Source organism: Gaeumannomyces tritici (assembly GCF_000145635.1).
Source record: "Gaeumannomyces tritici R3-111a-1 unplaced genomic scaffold supercont2.7, whole genome shotgun sequence".
NCBI lineage: Eukaryota > Fungi > Ascomycota > Sordariomycetes > Magnaporthales > Magnaporthaceae > Gaeumannomyces > Gaeumannomyces tritici.
The window spans coordinates 936,772-955,395 of NW_008804551.1; the positions used below are offsets into that span (position 1 = coordinate 936,772).

The 18,624-nt window shown below is 58.7% G+C and overlaps 6 protein-coding genes across 6 annotated transcripts in view; 4 read left to right on the forward strand and 2 right to left on the reverse strand.

The window, feature by feature from the left end:
* Positions 1 to 677, forward strand: part of GGTG_11631 (V-type proton ATPase subunit E) — a 2,286-nt gene extending 1,609 nt beyond the window's left edge. Inside the window, exon 3 of the mRNA XM_009229522.1 lies at positions 134 to 677. Within this exon, the coding sequence (XP_009227786.1) occupies positions 134 to 284 (151 nt within the window). The 3' untranslated portion in view covers positions 285 to 677. The remainder of the gene's footprint in view (positions 1 to 133) is intronic.
* Positions 314 to 3,129, reverse strand: GGTG_11632 (hypothetical protein). The gene is made up of 2 exons (XM_009229523.1): positions 1,278 to 3,129; positions 314 to 1,204 (listed from the first exon to the last, which is right to left on the reverse strand). Exons 1-2 carry the CDS (start codon positions 2,829 to 2,831, stop codon positions 575 to 577), a joined length of 2,184 nt encoding a protein of 727 aa, XP_009227787.1. The 5' UTR covers positions 2,832 to 3,129; the 3' UTR covers positions 314 to 574.
* A 581-nt stretch (positions 3,130 to 3,710) lies between these two features.
* GGTG_11633 (histone acetyltransferase GCN5) lies at positions 3,711 to 5,082 on the reverse strand (the record flags this gene model as incomplete). The annotated part of the gene is made up of 2 exons (XM_009229524.1): positions 3,711 to 4,769; positions 4,882 to 5,082. The coding sequence occupies 2 exons, from the start codon at positions 5,080 to 5,082 to the stop codon at positions 3,711 to 3,713; spliced, it is 1,260 nt and encodes a 419-aa protein (XP_009227788.1).
* A 2,368-nt stretch (positions 5,083 to 7,450) lies between these two features.
* Positions 7,451 to 8,439, forward strand: GGTG_11634 (hypothetical protein; the record flags this gene model as incomplete). The annotated part of the gene is made up of 2 exons (XM_009229525.1): positions 7,451 to 7,690; positions 8,202 to 8,439. Exons 1-2 carry the CDS (start codon positions 7,518 to 7,520, stop codon positions 8,437 to 8,439), a joined length of 411 nt encoding a protein of 136 aa, XP_009227789.1. The 5' UTR covers positions 7,451 to 7,517.
* A 404-nt stretch (positions 8,440 to 8,843) lies between these two features.
* On the forward strand, positions 8,844 to 15,577 carry GGTG_11635 (phospholipid-transporting ATPase 1). Its single transcript, XM_009229526.1, has 3 exons — positions 8,844 to 10,358; positions 10,480 to 13,712; positions 13,774 to 15,577. The coding sequence occupies exons 1-3, from the start codon at positions 9,909 to 9,911 to the stop codon at positions 14,744 to 14,746; spliced, it is 4,656 nt and encodes a 1,551-aa protein (XP_009227790.1). The 5' UTR covers positions 8,844 to 9,908; the 3' UTR covers positions 14,747 to 15,577.
* A 350-nt stretch (positions 15,578 to 15,927) lies between these two features.
* On the forward strand, positions 15,928 to 18,394 carry GGTG_11636 (hypothetical protein). Its single transcript, XM_009229527.1, has 3 exons — positions 15,928 to 16,143; positions 16,230 to 16,401; positions 16,487 to 18,394. Exons 1-3 carry the CDS (start codon positions 16,064 to 16,066, stop codon positions 18,080 to 18,082), a joined length of 1,848 nt encoding a protein of 615 aa, XP_009227791.1. The 5' UTR covers positions 15,928 to 16,063; the 3' UTR covers positions 18,083 to 18,394.
* Positions 18,395 to 18,624: the final 230 nt, after the last annotated feature.

Here is an 18,624-nt window from a genome sequence, read left to right on the forward strand (position 1 = left end):
GGTGGTCGAGCCTCCCCTACTCTCTCTCTCTCTCTCTCTCTCTCTCTCTCTCTCTCTCTCGTGCTCTCACTCTACTTTTTTCCCTCCTTGACTATATCACAACTATTCTAACCATCACTGACCCCCCACACAGCGCTGGAGGTGTCATGATCCTGGGCGGAGACGGCAAGATCGAGATCGACAACACGTTCGAGGCGCGGCTTTCCATCCTCAGCACCAGCGCACTGCCAGCCATGAGGCAGGCCCTGTTCGGCTCGAACCCGAACCGCAAGTTCTTCGACTAAGCGAGGCGAAGGATTGGCTTGGACACTCTCGACAAAACAAAAAAAAGGCCAACTACTATTAGCATGTGACTGTGGTGGTCCGACCAGCTCCGCAAACGTCCATTGCATGGGCGCAGCAGCTTGGGCATGTGTGGGTATCTCTCTTATTTTCCTTTTACAAGTCTGTGTATTATGCACTTTGCACACATTTATCTTTCCTGCATATCGACGTCATGTGAAGCCCATTTAAAGGAGCCGGATGGTACAACAGCGTCTTTCGTGACTCCTCTTGCCCCTCGCCTGATTTCAACTTAGGAAGTCCGCACATAGATGGTGCTGTCGTCCCGCTTGCTGGCCGCGGCCATGATCTTGGCCTGGAACATATTCCTGATGTCCTGATGCTTGAGGCCCGCCCCCGCGTCGTCGTCGCGCAGCAAGGCCCCGTCGTAGATGCTCGTCTTGGGTGGCGGCCGCGTCCGCACCGTGTACTTGATGCGGTCCCGGATCCAGGCCGCCAGCGTCTTGGAGTCCAGCCTCGAGGACTGGCCCGCGCCCGTGGCGTAGATCTTGCGCCAGATGAGCTCGACCTGGTGGCACAGCCGGTCCAGCCGCGCGTCCAGGTCCCCGACGGCGCGGTCGAGGCCGTCGGCGAGCGTGACGTCCAGGAGCCGCAGCATGCCCGCCAGCTCCCTGTAGTCGGTCTCGTGGTTGACCAGGAAGACGCCGGACCCCAGGCGGTCGACGAGGGCCTGGAGCCCGATGGCCCGGTCCGGCCCCCGCCTCGCGTGCTCCGGGTCGTCGAAGAAGCACACGGCTGCCAGCCTCCTCTTCAGGTCCAGGAGCCATCGCTGGCCCGTGTCTGGCCCGATAGACCCGATGGCCTGCCACCGCAGATGCGATGGTTTGACGTTGGAGTGGAAGCACTTGGCCACGTCGTAACACTGTTGAAGGGGATGTTAATATGGCGAAAAAATTCGCAACGGATGACGGTGATGCCAGCAGGGGGGTACTTACGAAACTATTCCAGTCGCCCTCTGTGACGGACTCAACAAGTGCCTCAAGTGCGGCCCGATAGCCCACCACAACCGTAACGTTCTCGACAACAACCGTGTCAAGGCCAAGCTGAAGAAGCAGCTGGGTCGCAGCCGTAACGGTGGACAATGGGAGCGGGTGGACTTTGCCGCTACATCCCGCGCGACAGAGGGCGGCGATCAGCTCCAAGACGGATACGAGGTTCGACCAGTCCCTGCCGGCGTAGTAATCCGCAACCTCTTCTTCCAAGGGCAGTTCGGCTGCGATGCCGTCTCCCAGGCCCTGCCTCTTGCACCCTAGCGACTGAAAGAGTTCAAAAAGGAGCGCCTGGTCGACGCGATCGCCTATGGCGTCATCGCCAAGCTCGGACGAGGCCCCGATGGCGGCCGAGGCCGTCAGGATGTACTGCTCCCGGAGCCTCCTGTCCTGCTCCAGCGGCACCTGCCTGAGGATCCAGAGGAAGACCTCGTCGGGGAGCGGCTGCTGCTGCTGCTGGGGCTGCAGCTGCGCGCCCCGCCTCACCAGCTGCTCGGGGAGGCCCGCCAGGAAGTGCTGGTCTCTGGTGCCGACGGCCTTGAGCAGGCGCCAGCGGCCGGTCGCGCAGTGCTTGGGGAACAGCGGGCGTGTCTGCTTGGCGCCGACGACAGGGTCCGAGTCCCGCCCGAAAAAGTAGAAACACCTGCGGCCCACGTCGGTCGCCTCGGTCCGCCTGATGGCCTGTTTCAACTTGGCCTTCCCCTTCGCTTTCCCAGTGGCGGCCCCGTTACCGTTGCCGCCGCCCGCCTCGTCGTCGTCGTTGTCTGGGATATACTCTTCCAGATTCCGAACCAGGGCCTCCTCGCTGTCGTCGTCATGTGCGTTGTTGGCGCGGTTGGACGGCGAAGAGAACGGCGACGACCCGTCGCCGCGGCGGCGGCCGGTCCCGCCCACAACCACGGTGCCACCGACCCTGCCGCGGTCGGAGAGCAGGGCCTCGACCCTCTGGCCGCTGGCCTCGGCGTCCAGGTCGGCCTGGTTCAGGCGCAGCAGCGCCGACATGTCGTATTTGTGCGCCTGCTGAAGCCGCTTGGCGCGGATGGTCAGCGGCGTGCTCGCGACCGCCGTGCGCTTGGCCGCCCTGGGCGTCGCGGGGCCATCCTTGTCCTTGTCCTTGCTGCGCCCGTCGCCGCCGCCGCCGCCGCTGCCGCGCCCTCCCGCCGCGACGGCAGCCCGTTCGGGGTTAGCGCGCCGCCATATCGCGTCGACGTCCTCGAGCGAGTCGTCCGACGAGCCCTCGTCGTCCGAGGCCTGAATGACGGCGTCGCGCGGTCTCGGCGCCTGCTCTCGCGGGCGGCTAGGCGGCGGGCTCGGCGTGGAGGATGCGTCTTGGCCGGCGCGGGAGCTGAGGGCAGGTGGGGTTGGGTCCAATGGCGGGGGGGATAGTGCCGAGGACTCGTAGCTGGGCTGCACTGGGAGCGACGGCGACGGTGCGGCGACGGGCTTCCGCGGCGGGGCGGTCCTGAAGAAGGTCCTTATGTCCCTGGCTTTGCCTGCCATTATTCACCCGCCCTCTGATGAGTATAAGATGAGATACAGGCGAGTTGCTAGTCGGTCCCGGCGCCGTGGCGCTCCTCAGGTTCAGTTCTTGGCGTGGACAGCTGTTGGTGCGTGCGACAAAGTCGCTTCGGGCGCTGTCGAGGAGCCGGGAATTTGGATTCCCCGCAGCAGCAAAGATTGAATTAGGCTAGGCCGACTCTCGGCCCACCATAACGCCTCATTGCACAGGCAGCACTCCCTGCTTTGCGGTAGCGTTTTCGACGAACGGGTTGAGCTGAAGTGCTTGCATCTTTTGGCGTCATAGTCTAACGCGTGAACCAACACTTTACTGCAAAGGACATTCCCCGCGTAGTGCATGAGCCCCATAATAGTGGGTCTGTTGCCCCACTTTCTTTGGGACTCGTCCAGGCCGCACCAGTTTTGAGAAGTAAAAGACTATCTGTCTCTACAAGGGTAGTGGGTGTCAATGTATAAATCTACGGATAGAAGCGCTGACCAGGCTTTCAGAGTACAGTGGTCGACGCGGTTACTACTCATTAGGAGAAATGCCAGATCTTTGTCCTTCCTTTGCTACAATTGATTTGGTTTATGGGCACACGAAACTATGAAAATGGTGGTGTTGCTCGCTGGCCTCTCCTGTCTTTCCAATCCCTAAGTCAACAAATGCTACCAGTCGTCCAACAATACCATGAGGGACATGACACGCCTTGCCGTGACATTCGGCGAGCCACAGAGAATATGATGAGAAGGAGCATTATAAAGCCCAAACAGAAATGACGGCCGGATTTGACCGCAGAAAGACTCGGAACGGATATAGCATATCACCCTCCCTCCTAGTATCCAGCAATATTGCCGCGCGTGGCAGGTTAGGGTTGCTGGTCACTCCTCCAACAAGTCGTGCCATTCTGGGACCTCCTTGATGAGGCCCAACATGTACTTCTCCAGCTTGTTCGCACACTTGTGGTAGACGGTAGTCGAGTCGTTGTACTGTCGACAGTTGTCGATGACCAGCTTGATGTCTGCGACAAGCTCCTTCGGGGTTGGGTAGACCTCGTTCTGGTCCAGTCTCTCCTCGATGGTCGACAGGTCCATTGGCTGCGCAATCACGTTATAATAGTCGGGAACCTCGTCCTTGTTGACCGGCTTGAGGAAAGGCCATGCCTGCTTGTGGTTCTGAATCTCGGCCAGGAAACGTCGCATGTCGTTGAAGTGGGGTCCGCGGCGAGGTTGACGTGATAGTTCGTCCATGGACGGAGACCAGCCGGTGGCCCGGATGGCCGGGATAGACAGGGGATCTATCGGGCTGACGGTGCCGTTGAGTGTCCACAGTTTAGGGGGCTGATGAACGATGTGGCTCCTGCTCATAGGGCGAATCTTGGCCAGCACCGTCTCCTTCTGTTTGTGAAGCATCCGGCCGACCTCGAGGTACCGGATCCGGGGGAGCATGGAGCATTGCATAAGGGTGCCCCCTTCGTAGTCCTTGATATAGCCCTGCCAGATAGACTTGTCCAAGGTGATGTCCTTGGTGAAGCCTTGTTTTTGGAAGTATCCCGTAGCGTAGTTGTCTGCATACGTTAAAAAGTGCATAATGGGTGAGGTGGCTCGAACGTAATCTTTCAAGTGAGCCATCATGTACGCTCCATATCCCTTCACTTGCTGATCGGACGAGACGGCGCAAAAGACGATTTCGGCAAATTTGCGGGCACGGAACGGGCGAATGGCTATCCCGCCAATAACTTCCAGCGGCATTTTGACGATGGCGAGAGACAGGTGGGTGCGGTCGTAAACGAGCCGTGCGATATAATCCTTTGGCATTTTTGGGAGCTGTTTCTGGAACAGGCACATGAGCCCTGTCAGAATAATCATGCTCTCTGGGGCGCCGTCGTTGTTTACAGCTCGGAATTCGATCTCGCCATTGCGTTCCTCGAGGGCTGCAGGCTACGGGAATAGTCAGCTCGGAGTAATGCATGGGTATTCATCTTTTGTGAATCTGTAGATATTCGTTCCTATCCCCAGCTGCGGCACGATATGAAGCAGGTGGTGCACCTACCTTTTCCGGGAAAGGGACCCTTTCTGTGGGAGCCGGGGCTGGTGGTGGACCGGCGGGTTCTGTCGATCCCTCGTGGGCACTAGGCTTGAGTCTCTTGGGGACAGGGGTCGCATCGGGTTCTTGGAGCGCCTTGCGCTTTTCGACGAGCAGATCCTGCCCATCGTCGGTCTGGTCCGCCATATCTGCGTCCGCCGAGGGCATTTCGGCTGGGGTCGGGCTTCTCCGGCGGCAGCCTCTCGTGACTCTTAGGTCAGTCACCCTTGGATCGTATTGCGCGTGCATTGATGCAGGGTCCCGGGCTCGATTCCAGTGAGGCTGGCGATGGGTGGATCCGTGTGGGGCAACTGAGGGACCCTGCAGCGGGCGACGCCAAGAGTCAGACGTCGCGGCTAAATTTGGGCCTTCAGTTGTTTGAAACCAAGCACACGTGACGGACGACGAACGCTTCGGTAAGATGGTTTGTCTATTTTAGGCCGATCTGTATTTTGGGATAGTCGACCTACTTGGGGTTTGATTTATCACTCGCCGGAATTTTTGGACATTCGGCGACTTGGAAGCAAAGAGCCAGTATTTTGCGGTGCACTGACATGTTGGCATCATATTAGACACGCCGGGCCATCGGAAGGACAAGTGTGCGGGTCAAGCGTCATGGGCGGCACAGCCAGGCCCTAACCTTCAAGCTCGGCATCTGCCAAAGGAGTATTTGGATGAACATTACTAGGTGGATGCTTACGTCGAAATGCCTTGCGGGGATGCTCTTTCGCCGGATGACGACGCCATGAATCCTACCCCATCTCATTGGTTCACCATCAAGGATGTATTACCGTTGACACTTGCGCTTATTTTGCTGGCTACTTGCTACCATTCAAGAGCCGCTCAAAAGCTCAGTGGTCGAATCCATCAGAGAATCCCATCCAGCCATGGTGAATATGGTTATGGACCTGCCCGCAGTGTTGGTTCTAAAGTCATTGTAAATACGCCAGCTCGGGTCGCGATGTACAGCCCGGATCTCTGCCAAACTGGAGAGAAGTAGTTGAGTGGGTAGCGCGTGTTTCACTCGGCGTGAAAGCGAACTTGTTTCGTTTCTCGTCCAGACGAACTTCGACGTCCCTGGCTCGACCAGACGCTACATTCTACGAAGTTGCATGTGTCTCAAGGACGCATGCCCAGCCGACGGGAAGCGAAAATCAAGTCCATCACCCAGTGGCCAATCAGCGGTCCTGCAGCAAGGCACCGCAAAATATGCAGAGGGACTCTCCACAGGCACAAGGCGAGACAAGATGTAAGCTGACATGAGCTCAGCTCGTGCATCTCGGGCGACTATGCCGGCGCTAGGCTTTTCGAGCCCGACAGGAGGTGGCCAGTTTCACGGATTGGCACAGATCCATCCTGCAGCCTGGCTCTCTGTCGGCTGGCCGACATGGCAACCAAACAACGCGGGTTGTTATTACCTAGGCATATACTAGCCTAATAAGAAATATATACTGCTCTAAGCTTGTCGTCGGATAGGGCTAGCAAGGCAAAAGCAGCCATCCTGTCTTGTTGGACGAGCAACGCTACCAACTGACTGGGAGAAGAAAGGTTCAGTTCCATGTCCTTGTCTGTCTAAACAGGGAAACGGGGTCATCTAAAAGAAAGTTCGGGGAATGGAAAGCGGGATAAAAACGGGGCCCGCATGATTGTTTCATGCAGCTCCCGTCCAGGTGCACAAAGATCGAAAAGGAGTCGGATGGTTGCCCCGGATTGCGTGGCTGCCAGGCCTTTGGAGAGGACGATTTACGACTGGGATTGGGCAGACAGGATGGATGCGCGGGTTGCCGAGGGGCTGTCAGAAACCTTGGCCATAAATAGGCGCTGCTGGCCTTGCCCTGCCTATAGAAGCTTACTGTGCGGACGTTGATGCTGTTTTGCTCACCGTAGCCTCGCCCCACCTAAGACGCCCAATTATGGCTCAAATAGCCTGTGCTATTATAACTTGATCGACTTGGCGCGCCCCAGCCACGTTTACCAGCAACCAGGCACGCCAGGAGCGTCCCAAGAAGCCCGAGCGATTGAAACAAAGGGCCTGTCGGAATCCAGAACGCGGCCAAAACAAAAGCTTTCAGCGTCTACGATACGCTTCGCTAGGCGGTCTGGGGAAGGAACGGTCAAGGAATTCGATTGCGAATAGAAACCAGGAGGCGGGAGGGAGACGCTTCAGGGGCCAGCCTCCCGTTCCAGGTAAGCGGACCTTGGGTTGCGGGACTAATTTCGCAGAGACCATAGCCGGCTCGGCGACAGTATTTAGGGGCAGATGGTCGATACACAGTGCACTCTAATCTCCTAGTCTCATCCCATTGCATCCTGTCGTAGAACCTTGCAGCAGCTCCCTCAAGCTTTACTTGTCAAATCCAGACAGCAGATCTAGCTGGCGAAATAATGGCCAAGGGAACACAAAGATAAGATGTATTGATTAGTGGAGCTTTGGCACATCCGCCTTGGGGCTTGGGGTCAAGCATCGAGACGAAATTATTCTAAGTATCCTGGACTGCCAACGGGACGGGAGGCGGTGAATGCCGGCCATCCAGGCCCATCATATTCGCTTCGCGAAACCCAATTTCACTCTGGCCCGCTTCGGGGTCTCGGATAATTGAACCATGGACTTGACAGGGAAAAAGAGGGGAAGGTGGGAGGGGACACGTTGGCCCTGTCGTGGTGGCCAGTGGTGGCCTGGACTGGCACCCCTGCCGACGGTATGCGGCCCAGGCCAGCCGCGTGCTATAATTGCTTGTTGGTTGTGGCTTTTTGAGGCTTTGCAGGGTCAAGACGAGTAAGTTCAGATGCAATGACTGTATGTTTGTGCGCCACGACTCGAAGCCGCCCGCATTCCGCAGCAGGGCTGGCTGGTCACCGTTTCTGTCGAGAGGCTGGAAGTGTAAGTGGGAAGTGGTTGAAGTGCTGGGTCAACCAAAGACTTGTCGACAGCCACACAGTGTCCAGACTGGGAGCGGCAGGAGGACGATCTGAATAATGTCGATCGTCTCAAGTCGCCAGAGTCGGCGAGGCGGAGGCTCCACATGTGCTGTGGCCGGGAAGACGTTGCAACCACACGCGCATGTCTCTCGGCGCGCGCCTCAATTGCTCACCTTCAGAGTCGGCCGTGATGCCACCGTTGCAGGATCAAACTCTGGGGCTCGGTGTGAAACATCAGCCCTCCACGCACACGCACTCTCGTCGTGACCGACAGGGAATCCCAAAAGTCTGGTCCAGTGGACGACGGGCCTGTGAATAATCGAGATCTGCTCGACGACGTAGGGCACGCAAACAGAATTCCCACGCAGCCCCATACCGTCCCGGGATCAATCCGTTAGGCATGTCATCGAAGCCATTAGGAGTGCCCAATTATCGTGGCCTTCCCAGTTTTGCCCCCGCCTAGTAGGGAATGATAGGCCAGAGATCCCGGCCCGGGAGCCTAACAGGACAGAACACGCCAGAGGGCCAAGTCACGGCAACGGAAAAAAAGTCCCTCGTGCTGGCGGATTTATAATAGCGAAAATCCTAAACTCCAATGGGCGCTGACTGAGAACGGAACGGGTCCCAGCCAGTCCCCACGCGTATATCCGGGCCCATGCACGGCTTGTCGGTTGCCCCCGACACCGAAAAAAGCACGCTGTTTGTCCCGCAGTGCGCCAGAGATCTCGCGCTCGGCTCTGACTGATCGCACGGGTGGAGGACCATCATCGGGGTGGGAGGTGGCTCATGCTGTGTCGTATGTGCATCATCCCTACCAAGGTACCCCTAGGCAGTACATACGAAGTGGCAGGCAGACCGCCACAAACAGATGGTCGAGATGCGTGAATGCACTGCACTACTTCATGGTCATGTGCATACAAGACAGTACGCAACACCAGGAGCCCTCGCCGAGACTACAAATATCCATCGATAGTGCGTGGTGTAGCCTCTGGCAGGCCCCGGTCTGGAGTGAGCGTGAGGGGATACGTGCGAGCGCATGGTGGCAGCACGGCTGGAAACGTCGAGTAAGCAGAGGCTATGGCGGCCTGTTTCTGGCGGTGCGATGTTGTTCCGATTACTAGTACTGCGATGACGGACGGCGCAGGCTCTCCAGGCCACCCCATCCCTCGCTGCCCTGCACGTCCCACACCCAAGGGGCAACTGCTGCGCATGTCGTTAGCAGACCCAAGCCTCTCTCGATCCGCCCACGTCCAACGCTCCGCGACTGGCTGCTTCGCATGTCGCATAGGCATGGACGACCAGCTGCCAGCTGTGGAGTAGAGGTCCCTGTCTTGCTTCTGTCGTTTTAATACAGTCCAGCGCCCGTCCCGACCCTGCCCAAAGGCGGGCGACCCGCACCACGATTACCAACAATTCTGTCTCTGGAGCCAGCCCGCGAGGACACACGACCCGCAATTCCAGTCCACCACGCACCTCGGGCCCCCGTTTTTGTTCGCGACTGGGATCCCTGCTTCTTTTAGGCGGCCTTTCCTTTTCCTATCCTCGCTCGCCCTCCTTTTTTCTTCGCCCGGAGACCCGAGCCATCCGACCTCTCACCCCCAGGCCAGCCAGCCTTCTAGCCAGCCCAGGCCACACGTGAATTGAGAAGCGAGGGAACACGCCCAAAAAAACAGACCAGAAGTAAAATCCAATCTTTTGGCCTCCTCTCCACCGTTGGCCGAGGGTGTCAACAGAGACTTGCGACATCGAGCGGGCGTCATTTCCAGCCTTGAGGCGTTGTTTTGCTGCATTTCTAGATTTCGCTGGCAATTGCCAACCGCCTATAGACGACGCCCCCTTTTCGACGAACAACTTCTTGAGCGCTTCACGACGAGTCGACGATCGAGACTCGAATCTCCAATTCGCGAGCCGCCGATCATCGAGTGCCATTTTATCCTGTTGACGACCCTACCGGGCCAACAGGCGTTAATATCCTGCTCGCATTGGCGACGAACCCGAGAGCGGCGAGGCCACAACGGCCCGGACTGGCGCACACTGGGAGTCGATCGGGCAGCCGCCCGTAACCCATCGGGACAATGGCGCCCCCAACCCCATCCCAGAGCTCGACCATAAAGCAGATCAGCAAGAGGTCAAGATGGGCGACCCGGAAGATGACCATCAAGAGCAGTGGTGTCAAGCGGCTATCGCTGATCGGCAGGATACAACGCGCCGGCTCCTCGGCTGAGAAGAAGAGAGCGTCCGCCGCCACTGGCGGAATCGGGAGTATCGGTTCGATACCAGAACAACAGGAGGAGGAGGAGGAGGAGGAGGATGACGCCGGCGACGGACCCGGACCACGGACGCTCTTCTTCAACCTGCCACTACCGCCAGAAATGAAGGACGAAAACGACGAGCCAATCGCAGAGTACACGCGAAACAAGATCCGGACAGCCAAATACACGCCCTTGTCCTTTATACCCAAGAACCTCTTTCTTCAGTTCCACAACATCGCCAACATCTATTTCCTTTTCCTCGTCGTATTAGCCGTGAGTTCTCTATGCCCAACCCCACGCCCCGTTTCCTGCCGTCGCGGCTTCCATGCGCTCAATCGCGAGGCCCGGACGTGATTTGAGTCCGACCAGTTTACCAACCACAACCATGTGGCAGTTTTTTCCCATTTTCGGAAGCGCCAACCCCGGCCTTGGTGCCGTTCCTATAATATTTATCGTCGTTGTCACAGCCATCAAAGATGCGATCGAGGACTCTAGGAGAACAATGTCCGATAACGAGCTCAACGACTCCACCATCCACCGCCTGTGCGGGTGGAACAACGTCAACGTCAAGGAGGATGACGTCTCGGCCTGGCGCAAGTTCAAGAAGGCAAACACCAAGGTCTTTGGCGGGCTGTGGCACGTCTTCCAGGGCCTGGTCAGCAAGGAGGCCAGAGAAAGGAACGCAAAGAGGAAGGCAGATCAGGCTGCTCTGACCGAGAATGCGAGGATGTCGACCGAGACGCGCCGCCCGAGACCACAGTCGATGCTGTCGGCTCACAACCGCGCGTCGTTTGTTTCCGCCCGAGAGGATATTCAGATGACCCCTGTGCCGTCACCGCTGCCTCGTGCCGAGAGCAACGTGCATCCGCTCGACAGGCCTCACGAGGAGGGCGAGGTCGATGGCAGGCCCTCGGGATTCTCGTTTCGGGGAAACTCGTCCGAGATGATGAACATCAAGACCGATTTGATCAACCACGCCATCCCCGCAGAAGGCAAGGCCCGATTCCGTCGCGACAAGTGGAAGAATCTGCAGGTTGGCGACTTTGTGCGCATCTACAACAACGACGAGCTCCCCGCCGACGTTGTCATCCTCTCCACGTCCGATCCCGAAGCCGCGTGCTACATCGAAACCAAGAACCTGGACGGCGAGACCAACCTCAAGTTCCGCACTGCCCTGCGTTGCGGCCAGACGATCAAGAACTCTAGGGACTGCGAAAGAGCACAGTTTGTGATCGAGAGCGAAGCGCCGCAGCCGAACCTGTACAAGTACAACGGCGCCATCAAGTGGAAGCAAGCCATCGAGGGCGACCCGTCTGGGTCGTGGCGCGAAATGTCCGAGCCCATCACCATCGACAATACGCTCCTCCGTGGCTGCAATCTGCGGAACACTGACTGGGTCCTCGGAGTCGTCATCTTCACCGGCCACGACACCAAGATCATGATGAATGCAGGAATCACTCCGACGAAGAGGCCGCGTATCGCCCGCGAGCTTAACTATCACATCATCTGCAACTTCCTCCTCGTCCTGATCATTTGTCTTGTCTCTGCCATCGCTAATGGGTTTGCCTTTGGCCGCACGAATTCGTCCATCACCTACTTCGAGTACGGCTCCATAGGTGGAACGCCGGCCATGACGGGCTTCATCACCTTTTGGGCTGCCGTCATCCTCTTCCAGAACTTGGTCCCCATTTCGCTTTACATCTCGCTCGAAATCGTGAGACTTCTGCAGGCGTTCTTCATCTACAGCGACGTTGGCATGTACTACGAGGCTATTGACCAGCCTTGCATTCCCAAGTCATGGAATATCTCCGATGACCTCGGGCAGATCGAGTACATCTTCTCGGACAAGACCGGAACACTGACGCAGAACCTCATGGAGTTCAAGAAGGCAACCATCAACGGGCAACCTTATGGCGAGGCCTATACCGAGGCACTCGCTGGGTTGCATCGCAGGATGGGCATCGATGTGGTTAAGGAGGCGGCCGAGGCGCGAATCCAGATCCAGGCCGACAAGGTCAAGGCGCTCAGCCTGCTGCGCGAAATTCACGACAACCCCTATCTCCACGAGGAAGACCTGCAGTTCATCGCGCCCGACTTTGTGGAGGATCTTACCGGTGGCAGTGGCCAAGAGCAGCAAGCGGCCTGCGAGCGCTTCATGCTGGCCCTCGCTCTGTGCCACACCGTGATCCCCGAGAGGCAGCCTGGCGAGAAAGCCAAGATGATGTACAAGGCGCAGTCTCCCGACGAGGCGGCGCTGGTGGCGACGGCACGCGACATGGGCTTTACTGTCCTCTCATGCAACTCTGACGGCATCCGCTTGAACGTAATGGGCGAGGAGAAGTACTACCCCATCCTGAACACCATCGAGTTCAACTCTTCGCGCAAGCGCATGAGCGCCATTATCCGGATGCAGGACGGAAGCATCATGCTCTTTTGCAAGGGCGCCGACAGCATCATCTACTCGCGACTGAAGAAGGGAGAGCAGCAGGAGCTTCGTAAGACGACGGCCGAGCACCTAGAGATGTTTGCCCGCGAAGGCCTGCGCACGCTTTGCATTGCCGAGAGGGCGCTGTCGGAGAACGAGTACACGGCATGGCGCGCCGAACACGACAAGGCCGCGACAGCTCTTGAGGATCGCGAGGACAAGATGGAAGCGGTTGCCGACACGATCGAACAGGAGCTGAGCCTTATTGGCGGCACTGCCATCGAGGACCGCCTTCAAGATGGCGTCCCGGACACCATTGCTGTCCTGGCCGAGGCTGGCATCAAGCTCTGGGTGCTTACTGGCGACAAGGTCGAAACGGCCATCAACATTGGTTTCTCGTGCAATCTGCTGAACAACGACATGGAGCTGCTCAACCTCAAGGTTGATGAGGACGAGACGGGCGCCACCCCGCCAGAACAGTTCATGGAGTCCCTCAACCGTGATTTGGACAGGCATTTGAGCGCCTTCGGGCTCACGGGCAGCGATGAAGATCTGGCCGCTGCTATTCTGAGCCACGAGGCACCGCCACCGACTCATGCCGTTATCGTCGACGGATTCACGCTCAGGTACCTGCTCGAGGACACACTTAAGCAAAAGTTCCTCCTGCTGTGCAAGCAGTGCAAATCGGTGCTCTGCTGCCGTGTCAGCCCGGCGCAGAAGGCGGCCGTGTGTGCTCTTGTCAAGAACGGACTCGATGTCATGACGCTGTCCATCGGAGACGGTGCCAACGACGTGGCCATGATCCAGGAGGCCGATGTCGGTGTTGGCATTGCTGGTGTCGAGGGCCGACAGGCTGTCATGTCGTCGGACTACGCCATCGCGCAGTTCAGCTACCTGCAGCGCCTCGTTCTTGTCCATGGCCGCTGGTCGTACCGCAGGGTCGCCGAGTGCATCCACAACTTCTTCTACAAGAGCATGGTCTCGACAACTCCCATCTTCTGGTTCCAAGTCTTTTGCGACTTTGACCAGACGTACCTCTTCGACTACACCTACATTCTCGCCTTCAACCTCTTCTTCACCTCGGTTCCTGTCATCCTCATGGGTGTTCTGGACCAGGACGTGTCTGACGCCGTCTCCTTGGCCGTACCGCAGCTGTACCAGCGCGGCATCGAGCGGCTGGAGTGGACACGCACCAAGTTTTGGTAAGCTTTTCTATCCTGCCCCTGTTTTCTTGGTGAACGATTGCTAACGATATCTCTCCAGGTTGTACATGGCGGATGGCATCTACCAGGGCATCATGTCGTTCTTCATCCCATACCTCGTCCTCATCGGCTCGCCGTTCGTCACGCACAATGGCCTGGACGTATCGGACCGCCTTCGTCTCGGAGCATACGTCGCCCACCCTGCTGTCATCACCATCAACCTGTACATCCTCCTCAACACCTACCAATGGGACCGCGTCATGTTGTCGGCCGTCGCTATCAGCAACCTGTTCATCTTCTTCTGGACCGGCGTGTTTACTATGGATACTTACTCGGGCCAATTCTACAAGTCGGCGCCCCAGCTCTATGCCCAGCCAAGCTTCTGGGCCGTCTTCATCATCACGCCCGTCATGTGCGTCTTCCCCAGGTTCGCCATCAAGGCGCTCCAGAAGGTCTACTGGCCTTACGACGTCGATATCATCCGCGAACAGGTCCAGCTGGGCAAGTTCTGTGAGGTCGACCCCGCCGCAGGCCAGCCGTTACTGCCCGGCCGCACTACGGTGGGCTCTTCACCCTCCCTTGCCAAGGGCCAGCCTGGCCCGTTCTCAGGCACCGATGACGACCAGAGGCCCATCTACCCGCCTTCGGTGGCCACGCACACCAGAACCCAGACCGGTAGCGACGGGACGAACTACACGGGCCACCGCATGTCAATGGAGCAGGTGCCCATGGAGCAGGCACCGATGGAGACTGTCGAATCACCGGTGGATCGGGCGCCCACAAGGCCCTCGATGGACCGGGCACGGCCATCTTACGACAGGATACGCGCGTCTATGGACCGGGTGCGGCCTAGTTACGAGGCCAGCAACGACTTCACTTCGGCCGCCCGACTCTCTAGGGTGGAGTCGACTCGGTCGAGGATCGGAGGCCCGCCGCCGAGCACTAGCAACATGTGGTCGGGGCGTCTCCGAGGACTGTCCATGATCTCGGCTAAAAGTAGGATAGGACCGGACGCGAAATCTGGGACGCCATGAGCCAAGACGGACAACGTTGGCCCCGCACATTTCACTTCTTGTGTATTTATATGCTGCACACATCGTCACCCCACTGCGTGGTCACCTCTCCTCCTTGTTCATTGATATCCATACCAATCTGTCATGCATTGACGAATCTGCATGAGCGACATCTACGAGTTCTTCCTTTTTTTTTTTTTTTTCTCAACTTGGCCCCCTTGCCTCCCTATGATGGGAGACCAGCCATTCGGCATTGGCTTTTGGCCCAACGACCACTCAAGACGGTCCTGCCCCGTCAAAGCCTTCGCCGCTCTATTCTTGCCGAGGTGGTACACACCTCTGCAGTCCTAATTTCCCTCACCTTTCTCCAAGCAAACCTCTTTTTTTTATATATATATATACCGGAGCCGGGCGTTCAGAGGGCATCATTCGAAATCGGAACTGTCGAGTGTGGGGAAGCATTTGTTTTTCTTTATTGGTTTTTTATTTCCATGTCTTGTTCTTTTGGAGACTACCCATTATTAGTGTACGAGTTGAAAAACCCAACTTTGCCACACATTGCAGGAGAGGAAGTCCGTGACAGATGTTTCCGTGTCTTCCCTCTCCCATCCACCATCCCTTGACCATTGGCTTCTCGCTTCCCCCTTTCCCTTTCCTTGGCACTCCTTCGCAGTAGTTTCCTCTTTCTCTCCTGTCTCTTATTTTGTCTAGAAGGTATCCTGTCCTCCTTCCGTGCGAGCTACCCCAGGCGTCCTTGTCTGCCCTGGCTTATCCTGTTGTCTTCTTTTAGAGGCCTACGCAGTGGCTTCTGGCCTGGTACATAGTACAGAAAGCAAAACCATTATTGCCACACTTGAGGACTCCTCTTGCGGATGTCGCTTGTCTCTCCCTCGGCAGGCGGAGTGAATGTGTCCAGCGCCTGCTTAGCGGCGTTTGACAAATGTGAAGGCTGTAATACTTGAATTAGATTCGATCAAACAGAGCATCCGCGGTGGCACCAGACTGGGGAGCCATCCCTCACCGTCCCCCCTTGAGGGCCAGTTGTCATCGGCGCCGGTCCAATCAAAGTCAACAACCAGTGCAGGCACGGATCGTCAGGGGTTGGTTGCGCTGGCTCTGGTCAATCATTGGTCGCATGTGGGAAGTGTGGGGAACCGCGCTGGACCCGTCCCGTTGGAGAAGCACTGGAGCTCCAGCACGACATTTTTTTGGGAGCCCCAAAGGGAGAGCCGGTGAAGCTCCTCAGGCTGAAGGTCCTTCTGAGCCTGCCGCATCCCGAGAGAAACTCTCCCAGCCGCCTGTCCTTCAAGGTGCCTTGGGTGGCCAGCAGGCGCTGCAATGTCTGCGATTGAGACTTTCCAGAGCTGGGCTCGCCAGGCCCAGGCTCTGCTTGCTGAGCAGCAAAAGAAGCACCCGCTGTAAGTGTGCCTGGCCAAAGGAGGCAGAGGTCGAGGCTGCGGCTGCTGCCCTGTGAACGAACCTCAACTGACCGCGACACCCATAGGCCGCCCGATGCGTACAAAAACCCATATGTCATCGCCATCGCTGTCGCAGTCCTTGGCGGGCTCGCGCTCGTGTACACGCTGTCGGTCGAGAACGACCAGCCGAAGCGGTACACCGTCCCTCCGGCTAAGATGCCCGACAAGGAGGAGATACTAGACCACCCTAGTCTGAAGGTGCGGCCAAGCCGTCCACGTCCTAACCCCCCGTCGGCTTGGAGCAGAACATGTGTGCTGACAAGGCATCTCGCTCGCCTCACAGGTGCAAGGATCCTCGGCCATCCAGTGCTACGCGCCCGCGACGGGCCAGTCGCTCGGCTTCATCAACCCCTCGACCCCGGCGGCCGTCGACCGGGCCATCCAGCAGGCGGCGGCAGCGCAGAAGACGTGGGCGCAGACCAGCTTCCGGGAGCGGCGGCGGGTGCTGCGGTCGATGCTGCAGCACATACTCGACAACCAGGCTGAGATCTGCCGGGTGGCGTGCCTGGACTCGGGCAAGACCATGGTGGACGCGCAGCTGGGCGAGATCCTGGTGACGGTCGAACGGCTGCAGTGGACGCTGGCGCACGGAGAGGCGGCGCTGCGGCCCACGCGGCGACCGACCAACCTGCTGATGATGTACAAGCGCAACAGCGTACACTACGAGCCCCTGGGCGTCATCGCGGCGCTCGTGTCGTGGAACTACCCGTTCCACAACCTGCTGGGGCCCATCATCTCGGCCATCTTTGCCGGCAACGGCATCCTGACAAAGGTGTCGGAGAACACGGCCTGGAGCTCGGCCTACTTCACCAGCATCGCGCGCGGCGCCCTCGCGGCCCACGGCCACGACCCGGCCCTGATCCAGACGGTGGCGTGCTGGCCCCAGGTGGCCGAGTGCATCACGTCGCACCCGGGCATCTCGCACATCACCTTCATCGGCTCCCAGGCCGTGGCCCACAAGGTGGCCGCCTCGGCCGCCAAGGCCCTGACCCCCGTCTGCGCCGAGCTCGGCGGCAAGGACGCCTGCGTGGTGCTGGACTCGGCCCGCGGCGACCTGACGCGCATCGTCGAGGTGCTCCTGCGCGGGACCTTCCAGTCGGCCGGCCAGAACTGCATCGGCATCGAGCGCATCATCGCCACCCCGCGAGTCTACGACACCCTCGTCGAGACGCTGACGCCGCGCGTGCGCGCCCTGCGTCTGGGCCCAGGCCCCACCGATGCCGACATGGGCGCCATGGTCTCGGACGCGGCCTTTGACCGCCTCGAGGCCCTGGTCACCGACGCCGTCAAGAGCGGCGCCCGCCTGCTCGCCGGCGGCCGCCGCCACGTCCACCCGGCCCACCCCAGGGGCCACTACTTCTCGCCGACGCTCGTGGCCGACGTCACGCCCGACATGGCCCTGGCGCGCGAGGAGTGCTTCGGCCCCATCATGGTGCTGATGCGCTGCCCCGAGAACACGCCCCGCGCCGTGCTGTCAATCGCCAACGCGCCCGACTTTGGCCTCGGCGGCTCCGTCTTTGGCGGCGACCGCGACCCAGTGCTGCGCGGGGTGGTGCGGGGCATGCGCACCGGCATGGTGGCCGTTAACGACTTCGCCGCCTACTACGCCGTCCAGCTACCCTTTGGCGGCGTCGGCGGCTCCGGCTACGGCCGCTTCGCGGGCGAGGAGGGGCTCCGGGCCATCTCCAACGCCAAGTCCATCTGCGAGGACCGCTGGGGCTGGCTCCGCGTGCGCACCCCGATCCCGCCGCCAATCCAGTACCCGATCCGCGACCAGGACCGGTCCTGGCGCTTCGCCAGGGGCGTCGTCGAGGTCGGCTACGGCCTCACGCTCGGCAGGAAGCTGGGCGGGCTGTTGGGCATTGCCAAGAATAGCTGAGGATAGGGGGGAAGGGAAGGGAAGGGGAGGTGGAATTGGGGGAGGGATGAGAAGAGGTGTGTATATGCTGCGAGGTGTGATATGGTCTCGGTTTGCTCCGTATATATATACCGAGTTTCCTTGTCAGCCAGGTCAAATACCTCGATCTGCTCACCTGTGCTGTTCCCTCTGCCAAACCCCGAGAAGCCGAAAGAACCAAGGGCCGTGCATAATCACCAGTCAGACAATGAGGAGGGCATATCGTATATAATATTTAATCTATCTGGATATGCACTGATACGCCAGTGTGACGTGACACCTTGTCTTCCTTCCTGCCTCCCTACACTCTGAGGGCCAAACCACAAGCTAGCTCCCTCAACCACTAGCAGCCCGGCGCCAAAGTCAACCCGGGCCGGGACAAACTGACTGTATGCTGCGTAGAAATTCTTCTTATGGGCCTTGGTTTCAGAAGATATGTACCTCTCCCCTCATGCACCTCCTCCCTTCGCTGTTGGTAGAACTTTCTTCCCTCCACATCGGTCGTGAATCAATCTCTTGGTCCT